General features: G+C 43.8%; 1 protein-coding gene across 1 annotated transcript; it reads left to right on the forward strand.

Moving 5' to 3' along the window:
• The first annotated feature begins 2,255 nt into the window (after window positions 1-2,255).
• Window positions 2,256-4,354, forward strand: LOC147968015 (uncharacterized). Its single transcript, XM_087522613.1, has 5 exons — window positions 2,256-2,614; window positions 2,699-2,997; window positions 3,076-3,340; window positions 3,460-3,940; window positions 4,062-4,354. The coding sequence occupies exons 1-5, from the start codon at window positions 2,270-2,272 to the stop codon at window positions 4,352-4,354; spliced, it is 1,683 nt and encodes a 560-aa protein (XP_087378739.1). The 5' UTR covers window positions 2,256-2,269.
• The last annotated feature ends 8,687 nt before the right edge of the window (window positions 4,355-13,041 follow it).

Consider the following 13,041-nt stretch of genomic DNA (forward strand, 5'->3'; position numbering starts at 1 on the left):
AGCAGATGACGAACCAACACCTTGGAGGGACTTGCAGAGCCGGTGGTGCATGTGCCATCTTGGGGCTAATTTTTTCTCACAGTTCAAGAACAAGCGGTTGATGAACTTGTTCAAAAAATTATGCAAGCAGAGCTAGCAGCGGAAATACGAATTTATTTGGTCAAAACTAGATGAGTTTACTAAGAAGCAGGTCCGTGCAAGGAAGAAAATGGAAGAAGATCAGGTTAAATTAGCAGCACTCGTCGCGGAGCTAGAGGAGCCAGTTGGTCTTTGTGACTTGCCAGCAATTGACCCTCCTAATACTAAGAGAAAGAAGGGAAGGGCAATAAAGAATTTTTCTGAGTGGATAGAGAAAGAGCCTCCAATGAATTGGTCTTTGCTGCATGACACACATGGAGCTAGGTATGGCCACATGACAACCAATCTTGCAGAGGTGTATAACTTTGTGCTGAGAGGGAATAGAGCATTGCCACTCACAGCTATTGTGGAGGCTGTATTCCATGGCACTTTGAGATATTTCAGAGAAAGGCACGAGTTAGCAAAGAAGCATATTGAAGATAATCAGAACACACCTTATTGTAGCCGTGTCATGGAATACATGGCAAAGAAGATAGAGAAAGCAAAGAAGCACAGTGTCAGACTCATAGGGAATCAAGAAAGGAGGTATGAGGTTCAGCTTCCTACCGATGGTTTTGGTTCTGGAAATGAGGTGAAGACACACGAGGTAAAAATTGGAACGGAATTTTATCCAACGTGTGAGTGTACATGCAACAAACCGAAGTTGCTGCACCTACCTTGCTCTCATGTGTTGGCTGCCTGTGGCCAGATTCAGTTGGATGCTATATCCTTCGTGTCCCCATACTATTTAAAAGAGGCAGTGCTCAACACTTGGACAGGCGAGATGACAGGGTTTAGAGTCGTCGGCAATTTCAACAAGGTAAACGACGGTGAGAGAGTATACATCCCGCATCCAGACCTTCGGCGAACAAGTAGGGGCAGACGAAAGGCCCGTCGCATCCGGAACGATATGGACCAGTCTGAAGCTGGTGGAGCAACCAGACAATGTTTGTTATGCGCGGCTTATGGGCATAGGATGAAATATTGTCCCGACCTGAACAAAGATGGTGCTTCCGCATCGACGAGTGCTTCCACATCGACGGCTGCGACAACAGGAGCAAGAGGCGGACGTGGTCGTGGCAGTCGAGGCCGAAGGGGCGGACGAGGAAGAAATAACTCACAAGCTATATAATGTGCCGTAGTGGGTTTTAATATGTAATATGTCAGGACTATGTTTTAATTTGTAATATGTGAGGACTATGTTTTAATTTGTAATATGTCAAGACTATCTTTTAATATGTAATATGTCAGGACTATGTTTTAATTTGTAATATGTCAGGACTATGTTATAATTTGTAATATGTCATACTATGTTTTATTTGCACCTGAGATTTGTTGTTTGAATTGCAGATATGTCTTCGTATCCGTTGCTTAATGGTAACATCGATAGAAAGCATCGGGGCGCTCTTACGGAAGCGGGCAACAACTTAGACGTGTTGGTCACTCGTACCCCAAAGACTAACTGGCTGATACACGATTCATGGGTTGATAGGTATGTGTGCATATAATGGAGACCATATAATGACTTACTATGTTTGACATACTTTTCATAACCGCTAACAATCTCTTTATTTTGTAGGTTAAGTTGGGCTGGACTTCTACCCTTGGCACGGCTGGTTGAGGGTACATTGGATGAGTGGATTGATGGTCCGGACTTAGATGAGGCAGGTGAACCATTGCAGTTACACAAGAGGCAAGTGAGATGTTTCTCTTACGACAAGTCACTCCTTACCTGCTTAGTAGATAGATGGAGACCAGAAACACATACGTTTCACTTTCCTTGGGGAGAGATGGCGCCTACTTTACAGGATGTGTCTTACTTGTTGGGATTACCTCTGGCCGGTGCTGCCATAGGTCCCTTAGAGGCAGAATCTGGGTGGCAAGCAGCGATGCAGACCCGTTTTTTGGCTACAGTCCCGACTGCTAGGGCTATAGACAACGATCCTCATGGACCTCTTTTTAGATGGTTGAGCTAGTTTCAGGTAACCATCACGGCCACTTAAACAAATGTTGTTTTTTAGTTGTCTGATGTTCATACAATTATTATGTTTCTATGTAGATTGTCTCGTTAGGACATCCCAACGTTCAGTTGTCGGAGGCTCAGATTGACCGGTCCCTAGAGGCATATATTCTTTGGCTATTCGGCAAGACAATGTTTACGGAGAACCACGTGACCACTGTCGATGCACGACTCATCGGTATTGCACGAGAGATAGCTGACGCACGTTGCCCTGCGGATATTCTACAGAGGAGTTTTGGTTCTGCTGTGTTAGCGGCTACGTACAGAGGCCTGTGCAAAGCTTGCTTGTTGAAGTCTAGAAAATCTAGTCTTGTTGGATGTCCATTATTGTTGCAGCTTTGGTCATACGAGAGGTTCCCTATTGGACGACCCTATGTCTACATTGATAAACCTTTTGGTTTGGAGGACTTAGCTGGGACTTATGTGCCTGCTATCGGCGACTTACCTACTATGGGATCTGTTTGGACACGGCGAGAGGTACTTTTATATTAAGTAACAATTAATTCAATTATTTCTTGCCATTCAATAGTATTACTAATGCTTATTTGTTGTCATGCACAGAGACAGTTTGCGCATACTCAGGTTAGGGTATGCTACCCGTCCTTCATGGCGCAGTTTGATAGTTTGCACGAGGATCAAGTTATTTGGGAGCCATACTCGCCTCAGGCTATATCATCGAGGTACCCAGTTGGGATTTCTGGATTGTGCACTAGAGATCGGCACTTTTGGATGACCAAGGCCAAGTTGGTGTTCGACGTGACGGTTGAGGAGATGTCTCTTCATAGGGTGATGAGACAGTTCGGTCTATATCAACAGCCTGCGATTCCAGATATTCCACACTTGCCAGACCACGTGCACAAGTAAGTACTAATACTATTTTAGTTGGCAGCTCTGCATTCATAATATACCTAATCATGTATCGCGCATGTCAATCTCAGGGACAGTCGCCTAGGAGGAAACAAGTCCATGGCTTATTGGCGAGAGAGCATTACCCCTTACGTTGACGAATGGACTACCGCTGCGACAAATATCTGGGGTGAGGTTCGGCCCTTTAACTGGGAAATGTTCGGGTTGTATCTGCAGCGTTACCGGCATACAACGAGGATCTACTTGGTTCCATCAGCTGCTACTGATCAGATCGAAGCCCCTCTCACCAGCGATATGTACCCAACTGCCTCTGTTGTGGGAACCAGACACCACGCGGTAAATGCCTTGGTTCTCATATGTTAAGTCTTTTGTTAATCTGGACATATTCGCTTGGTTGTCTATTCGTGGTGTCTATCATACAATGAGCATATAATTAGTTCATTCTTTGTGTATAGGGTGACTTGACACTACAGGCGCGAGAGGAGGTTTCCGCTTTAATGCGGCGCTTTCAGAGGGGAGAAACTATCCCACCGCGAGAGGGCGTCTCATGGTTGAGGCGTCTTGATGACAAGCTACGCGGGATTTACGCAGCTATTACGTGTAGACGGACTTCGGATGTTGCACTTCCTCCTCCAGCACATCGTCCGCCACGTCCCTCTGTACAACATTCAGAACCACGACCCTCTGTGCACCGTTCAGAACCACGACCCTTTGTGCACCGTGCAGAACCTCATCCTTCACAGCCAGAGAGATCTTCCTGGCATGAGCCACCTCCTTCACAGCCAGGGAGCTCTTCCTGGCATGATCCACCTCCTTCACAGCCAGGGAGCTCTTCCTGGCATGAGCCACCTCCTTCACAGCCAGGGATCTCTTCCTGGCATGAGCCACCTCCTTCACAGCTAGGGAGCAATTACTGGCATCAGCAGATGAATCTAGGTAACACTACTCACTACATTCTTTTGAACAGTGTAGTAATCGTTCTTGCATTCTCAGCAGTCACTGATGCTTACTGGTGGTGCTTCGTTCATGCATTTATATCAATTTTACTTTACCGCAGGTGGCAACCAGTCGCAACCGTTCATGCATTCAGAGCAGTCACCGATCCTTAGTGGTGGTGCTTCGTACTTTGAGGGCGACCGCGAGGATGATGACCAAGCTACAAACATTTATGGCTTCTCGCAGACAGTGTTTCACACTCCACCACCACCACCGAAGCAGGAGACACAGACCGTGACAGACGAGGTTAACTATGGTCGTGGTTATCGCGAGCCTCGTCCACCGCCTCAGCGCTTATCGCCTTCGGGTCCTCGCCCGAGGAAGACCCAGACTCGTCGTCGTCCCCCGCAGTGATATGCTTATCTATCTATGTATGACTCATTATCTATGTTAGTTTCAGACTATTCGCAGCTGTGTGTCAGTATTTATGTATGAGACATGCTTCATGTATGTGTTACTATCGCACTTGCTTCTATGTGATCAGGAGACATATATTGTTTTATGTATGCGAGACACATATTACTATTAATTCACATTCTTATTTCAGTTACATTTCCAAATAGACTACAACCGATAATTAAGATACAAGTACATCTGAATTAAACGGTGCGGCTGAACTTGTGCAATACATCTTACATACTACAAAATGAAATTCAGATAGAACATAATGCCCTACAATAATACAATACAAACTAATAATGCAAATACATCTGAATGAAACGGTACAACTGGAATACATCTTACATACTACATGAAGTCATCATCGTCATCCTCCGTTGATGCAGCCCTCTTGCCCTTCGACGATGCGCTCCTCTTGCCCTTCGTCGATGCAGAACTCTTGCCCTTGCTCGATACAGAACTCTTACCCTTCGCGGATGCATAACTCTTTCCTTTGGACGATGCAGAACTCTTGCCCTTCGACGATGCAGAACCCGGAAGCGGCGGCATGAAGATATCATCGTCGTCCTCGCTCTCCTCAGTCCATAAAAATGGATGCTTTTCTGCAGTCCTTCTGAAAGTTTCACTCTTCGGCTCCACCACCTTCTTCCACCTTTCATGCAACCTAAGAAGTTCTTGACGTACCTCCTCATAGGTCCTTTCAGGCCACCCAGACCTACGTAGTTGGTGAGCCAACTCATTCATTATGGTGTCACTACCGGTGAGTTCGTCCCATGGAACTATCCTATTGTCCATCCTGAAATCGGTAGCTAGACTCAGCAGAGTGCTGCTCATCTCAGGGTGAAAACTACGATCGAATGGATAATGGGACATCTCGACTACACTACACTGGAATGCTTATCCACCTCCGCCTGAAGGGGGTTTTATAGATACAGAGGAGAAAATGGCGGGAAAGAATAACTGCGGTATGGCGGGAAAGGGTTGGCGGGAAGGGATTGGCGGGCAAATAAGGCGGGAAGGGATTGGCGGGAAAATAAGGCGGGAACGGATTGGCGGGAAAATAAGGCGGGAACGGATTGGCGGGAAAATAAGGCGGGAAGGGATTGGCGGGGAGGGGTTGGTGAGAAACGGGTGGCGGGAAGGGGTGGGCGAAAAACGGGTGGCGACAAAATACAATTCAGCATGAGCCATGCAACTTCGGCTTACGGTTGACCAAAAAGTGACTTTTCGGCCTAGACTTGACCAAAAAGTCTATTTCGGTCTAAGTGTGGCCGAAAAGTACTACTTCGGCCTAGCTGTGGCCGAAAAGTACTATTTCGGCCTAGTTGTGACCGAAAAGTACTACTTCGGCCAAAGAATGGCTGGCCGGCTATTAGTTTTGATTTTTTTGCATTACGTCCTATAGTTTCCGAAATTGCTACAAAAAATAACATTGTTTTGAAAAAAAAATCCAGCCTCTCCACGTCCGATGGAAATCGTTCCCGGCTACGGTGTAAGGCTGCTATCTCCATAGAATAACAAGGGGTGTGGGTGAGTAGAGGGATGGCCTGATCAGTGGTGGAAGTAGTGGGGGACGGTGAGGCCTCTGCGGCATCAGAGCCGGCCACGTAACTACGTGGCCGTGTAAGGCTGCTATCTCCATAGAATAACAAGGGGTGTGAGTGAGTAGAGGGATGGCCTGATCAGTGGTGGAAGTAGTGGGGGACGGTGAGGCCTCTGCGGCATCAGAGCCGGCCACGTAACTACGTGGCCGTGTACTGGCTCGGACAAATTGACGGTCATCGTGCGACCGGGCTTTAGTTGCAGAGATGTCGTGCTAAAAAATCGGTAGCACCGGGAGGCACTCGAACCCACGACGTCAAGAGCAGAGAGAGCAGTCCTTGCCACTGAGCTACAACAGCAGATGTGTGAAGCCATTACACCTTGTATTTATTAGTACTATAGAAGTTCAGCCTTAAATGGTTAGTTTTATTAGTTAGGCCTTGTGTCGCTAGTTAAAAGTGAGACTACAGGTTCGAACACTGACCTCTAAATTGAGGTAATCACTTACCCGCGGTGCTCAACTGAAAAAAAAAACTTGCCCGTGATGCTAGCTAAGCTATGGTTTATCAAGTAAAATTTTACGAATTTTGTACACTTAGTACTACTTTCTCCTATACATACCAATTCTGTCTATTGCTCGCCTCACATATATTTGGGCAGCCCTGTACGCGAACCGGGTGGTTTTCTACTGGATTTCTTTTTTATTTTGTGCAAGTTCATGTTTAATTTCCCCTTTTTATTTTTAAATTTGTGTTCCCTATATATAAAAGTTTCAATATTTTTTATTGTACAATTATTGTGTATTCTAAATCTCTATTCTATTTTTGTTATTTTGTACCTTGAAGAGGTAAACATGAACTAATTTTCTTACACACTAATCTTTTAATGCACGTTGAACATTTTCTGAAAACACGTTGACCAATTTCTAAAAAGACATTGATAATTGTGTAATAATAATAAATTTTCGAAATGTAATAAAAATGTTAAAGATGTTTGTAAATATCTAAGAAGAATTTTACACAATAATATTTGAATGCACGTTGAACATTTTCTAAAAATATGTTGAACATTTTTTTTAAATACACTTTGCCAAAAAACTAATGCTTGACGAACATTTTGTAAACACGTTGGCAATCTTTTAATTTTGTAAAATGCAAACGTGATGCGGAGCATCCCTCCATCATCCCCGTGGAGTCTACTACAACTCATCAAGCACCTCGAGAAGGACCAATGACAAGAGCTCGCGCACGTGCCATCGAAACCGAGGTTAACTCTTTCCTCTTCGATCTTCATTGGAATTCACATGAGAATTGGGTTCAACCTCAAAGAGAAACATTGTGCATTCGTAGGTACCAATGAGATGACCGTAGGAAGCTAGCAGGGAGTCGCAAGCAACCAAGAAGAGAGAAGGAAGAGCTCCAAGACACGAAGCACCAGAGGCTCTCTAGACACCCCAGGTGCCCGCACATCCACCCCTGGGTGACCAGACCCCCCGGTGCCCCTGGACTTGTTCTTGAGTGTTTCTCTTGTGATTTCCCCTCTTGTTCTTCGTGTTCTTCGCGTTTTTTTTGGATCACCCTCCAATTCGTGAAAGATCTCCACTTAGGGTCTCCACCCTACATCAAAACGAAGTCTTAAAAATATGAAACTTGGCATGGTGCCCTCGTATGATACCTAGAGGCTCTGGTAAAAATTTGAGAAAGTTCCACAATAGTGGTGGTATCCGCTACTTAGAAATTGGCCACTCTGAGGAAGAATCTATGTTACGAGAAGGAAGAGGTCAGTTGTGAAGGTAAAGCGACCATTGCATCATATGTTGACCTTAAAATGTTTCGTACACTTAATATACACCGTTGTATGATCCATGTCAAAATTGAGATTTTTCGTGGTTCGTTTGCCATATTTAAGTCATTTCATGCATTTTCGTGTCATTTAATGAATACAATTCAATTTTGAATTGCAAGTGCATGAAAAAGTTGGCCAATTTGGTTTGAAAAACCCTACTTGTTTTACTGAGTCTATATTTGCGTCTTATCCAAGAAAATAAAAAGAGTTACACACATGAGGGTGACATACTCGACCTTGAACATGGAGTTTATTGTTTTTTATTCTACAAAATGCAAACAAATTTTGAAAAAAAATGGAACTTGGCATGGTGCCCTCGCATGAATACTGTTGAATGCTCCCACAAAAAAAAGAATACTATTGAATGCATGCACGAAAGCATTTTTTATTATTCTCAAAAGAATTAGTACGCTGTTGAAAAAATTGTACGCATGGCAATACTACCTGTAGAAAATATGCGAACAACCTATAGAAAATTTAGATAGATTTGATTAATTTATTTTGTTTTTAATTCTGAAAATGCAAACGAAGTCTAGAAAACATGACCCTCATATGACACCTAAAGGTTGTGGTAAAGATTTGAGAAGGTTTTGCAAAAGCTATGACTTGCGCTGCTTAGAAACCGTGCCATCTCCAAAGAAGAATTTATGTTTCGAGAGGAAACGAGCTATGTTTGAAGGCAAAAAGACATATGCTTCATCCACTAGCCTTGAATTAATTATTTTCAGAGAACTTAGTACATTTAGTACCTTCCACTCTCACGTAACAACACACAAGCAGTATACACAAAAATTGCTATATTTCTAGCAAGTGTTTCCTACCACCGCACATCGTTGACAATGGCTAGGTCACCAGTGAGTTGAAAATATTTATTGATTAAGTAAAATCCATACATTAAATAATCGTTCACTAAAAATATGACTAGTATATGAAAATATTTACCAGTTATAATGGTATACTTTAAATCTAGAAAAAACACAATTGATTGGTTTTCACTCAAAACAATATGTGTAAAAACTCAAAATATTTTTGAAAAGTGTTCTTTGGTTATTCTAATGATTGGATAATATTGTTCAACCTATTTTGGATAGACAACTAAACAACACTTTTTAATATACTATACGTATAATAAATGTTATATTTAGTGCTTCTCAACTTCAACAAAAATATTTTGTGGTTCATTAGGTAAAGATTGAATTATCCCTAACTATCATGTGATCTTTTAATCTATTTTGAGGTTACGAGCTAACATAAATCATAAGTCCTCCAATATTGTTTTTGTAAAATTTGTTTGAAAAAGATCTTGTGATCGGAAATATAGATTTCAGTATATGACCACATTTATATATCTTATTATTATTATTATTATTATTATTGATTGGTTGCCAATAGAATTTTGAATTATCCCCAACATAATTTTAAGTTATGACAGGGGAGATGTTTCAACTATTTTAAGCTATGAGAAAGAACAACACATATGTTCCTAATTATTGGTTTGTGATTTTATGTTAACCTTATTTGATTTACATGCAGCTCAAATTAACTTAATCAATAAGGAGACATAAATTCATTTAAACTATAGCAAGTATTAAAAAAATTTCAAAGTTTATTGAAACTCCAATGAAATGATAACAATATGTTAAACCACTTTGAAAAATATTGAAACTTTTAAAAACAAAATATATGTAGTACGTAGATGTAGGAGGTGTGCTGTGGTCATATGGTAATCTTTTTGCAAATTGTTTTAGAACGGTGCCTTACTTAGTTATTTGCGAAATGGAAAAAAAGTTCAAAATCTGGACTGCCTTGCTCACAGCTGGGCCGAGAGTCAACAAGAGCCCATTAGGTTCCTGGCTGAGTATGCATGTGTATCCCGCGTGAAGAAAACCGTGGCATCTGATTGGTTCACTCTACCCTCACGCGGATTGCTGGTCACAGCCGTCAGATCCTCTCCAATCCAACGGTGGTAGACTGGTTCCCATCTCATGTGTTTCTTCTCCACCCACGAGACGTATCCGTCGATCCTTCCAGATCCTATCCTCGCAGCGCCTTCCTTCCTCCTTCCCCTAATCCACATCTTCCTTCCCCAGCATCCCCATTCCATGTACTCTCACCGAAGGCAAGCACAACCCCCACGAGTCTATGACGCCCATGCCGCCATCGAATCCTTTGCGTGTACCGCGCTGGGCCACCGAGGGGTTTGCATCGACCGGTCGACAGGGAGCAGCGCTGTGGCGGACGCACGGCCGAACGGTGCGACGATCTCCACTTCCCGAGCGTTGGCGGACGGGGCTATGGCGCCAACGGGATGGCTTCCCGTTCAGCCGCGACCGGTGCCCGTGTCGCTGCAAGGCGCTTGCCGCCTCGACGACTGCATCGTCCATATAAGCAGCGACGCCCCCAAAGGCCGACCTGGCGCTGGTACCATTGATGTGGCCTGTGCCCGAGTCACTGCAGGCCGCGAACGAGAACGGCGACGGGCTCGCAGACTTGGATGGGTCTGGCGCGGCAGAATACCCGACGGGCGTGCTCGAGGTCGCCCGGAAATGGGTACTGGGGCGTCGACGGGCTCTTGACCGCCCCTCCACGGCAACGCGTCCAAAGTGCAGGGCGGAGCGGACGCGAGCTATATGGCGATGGGCACCGAGGCGGTGTCGTGCACATGATCCCCTCCCATGCGTGCTTGAGGAGCCAGAATCTAGGGGCACCATATGCGGCGAGATCCCCTCCTAGGCGTTCTTCCGTGGTTGAAAAATGATGGCTTTTTTCTTTTTTTAGCAAATGGAAGACGATGGTGGTACTGGATCTGGTGGATCCTAGCCTAATAAGTTCAGCGTCATGATGTTGTACTCTGCTTCCATTTTCTCAAAAAAATCAACGAGCATGACTTGGCTGTAACTTGCATTTATGTAATTTTTTAGTGGGTTTCATTTTCCTTTTTATTATTGGTTGTAATTTATGTTTGTGTGATTTTTTTAACTTTATGATGTGAGCAAAAATCTTTAAAAAAAGTACGTGCTTGAAATGTTAACAGACACAAAATAATAGGTATTGGTCTAGACTATAATTGGTGGGCCAAAGTTGCATCTAATGGAAATGAGTGGGCCAAAATTCTAATTGGGCCACAACTTCAGCGGGCTGAGATTTTAACTGGGCTGATGATCACATGGGCCGAAGCCGAAAACAGTGGACCGAAATTGTCTATGGGCTAATTACTAGATGGGCTGCCATGTTGGATTCATGTTGGCTGCCATGTCGGATGATGACGTGGCATGCGCGTTAACGTCGTTGTTAGCACGTCAGTTAAGTGCCATACATGACGGTCAAGAGTCGTCATGGATCCATGACGGTATTGGTAGCTCCGTCATGGAGCGCATGGTGGTCAAATTATGACGCGATATACATGACGGATTTCGAATCCGTCACACGTGGCCATCCATGATGGTTTTGTGCCCAGCCATGACGGTTTGGTTCCGTCATGTATTAACTGATTTCTTGTAGTGGTAGGCCCACAAGTCAGCCTCCCACTATGCTGGGTTCCAGCTGGCAGGGGGAATATTCATTTTTTGTGCGTAATAAGGAGGCACTTCCTTGCGTGCGAAGATAGCTGGTGGGTTCGACATGTCAGCGGGGGCACGTTATTTTCGCGAAATACAGAGGCCCTTTCGATGGGTCCCAGATGTCAGGTGGAGGAATCATTATTTTGCACGTAATAAGGAGGCATTTCCTTGTGTGCGGCCGTGGACCCAGCTGTCAGCCTCTCCACGCACAGTCTACTTCCGATGGTATCGTACGTTGACCACGCCGCGCCAAGCGCATCCAAGGTGGTGGACAACGGCGAGGCCCCGGACAGCAACGAGCCGGAGATGGGAAGACGCGGGAGTAGAGTCGTAGACGAAGAGGTGTATGAGGGTTAACTGGTTCTAGTGCGGTGTGGTTCGGCAGTCGGTGGAGAAGAATAAGAGGTGTGGAGGGATGGAGGGATGGCCCGGCCAATGATGGAGTAGCGCTTCATAGGGAAGCGTGCTAAGCAGAGCTGCTAGCAGCAGGAGGCGGGAGGTGGTCCCAGCGGAGCTGGAGGAAGAAGACAAGAGATTGAAGATGGATTCCGGTCGTTGGATGTAAATCCAACGGCTAACATGTCAGAATCATTTGTTGACTAAATTGACAACGACTTGCGTTGGCTTCGACCTATTGGCCCACATTTCAGCATCCAAAAATGTGGCACGTATTCAACCCATTTTTCAGAATTTACAATCTTTTTGTGTGGTAGAATTTACAGTCAATTTGATCTTCTTTTTTTGAATTACAGCCATTAGCTGGGCTGGGTGAACAAATAATGTAGCGTCCATGCGACCCATTTATTTTATTTCCTATAAAATTACAGGCCATTTGCACTGTCTTGAAATACATGATTTTGCTTGGCTGATTCTAATTATAATGTTGGGTTGGGCCAGCAATGTTATCAAAAAATAAAAAGGGGCTGAGCATTTTGTTATAAATATATTTAAATAATTAGTGATATTATTACATTCGTCCTTAAATCTTACCAAGCTTTTGTACACAATCACTAGGATTTTCATGCCAAAACAATCCATGATTTTATTTGTTAAGAAATTATTTTTATAAGTTAATAAGATGTGGGATATTGTTTTCTTACATATGTAAGTATCTGTTAAATATATGATGACAATAAAAATGATATATAATAACATATAAAATAATTTATATATATATATAATATAGTTAGAAGGGAAACATAAGTTGGACCTGGCGTTCCTATTCTTATATAGAAAAATAGAACAGACCTCTGCGTTTTCTTCAAAAAAATACATAAATTGGGTTGCCAAAAATAAAACCTCGGATGGGAGGTCCATAGGCCGGTCGATACATGACGGCCCTAAGAAAATACAAACAGGCCTATGGACCTCCCATCCGAGGTCGTGGGCTGCGCATGTTAAAAATGAAAGCCTAGACGGGGCAGCCCAAAACCACGTCCAACACTGGCCAAAACTTCGTCCCTCGTTTTCTCTGTGTTTCGCACACTAGACATTGCGTGGGCATTTTGACTGTGCATCATATGAAGATGTGCTATGCATGAATGTTGATCAGCATGATGTTAACTGGCTGGTAGTTCCATTTTCGACCATGAATAAAACTTCCAACATGATGTTAACCCTGTTTGAAAAGGCATGTTAATATAAATGTTGTGCCTCTGAAAGTTGTAGTTTCTTATCTGAAACTGAACTTGCAGT

The sequence above is a fragment of the Triticum urartu genome, chromosome 5A (genome assembly GCF_056163025.1).
Source record: "Triticum urartu cultivar PI428250 chromosome 5A, HENAU_Tu73, whole genome shotgun sequence".
Classification (NCBI taxonomy): domain Eukaryota; kingdom Viridiplantae; phylum Streptophyta; class Magnoliopsida; order Poales; family Poaceae; genus Triticum; species Triticum urartu.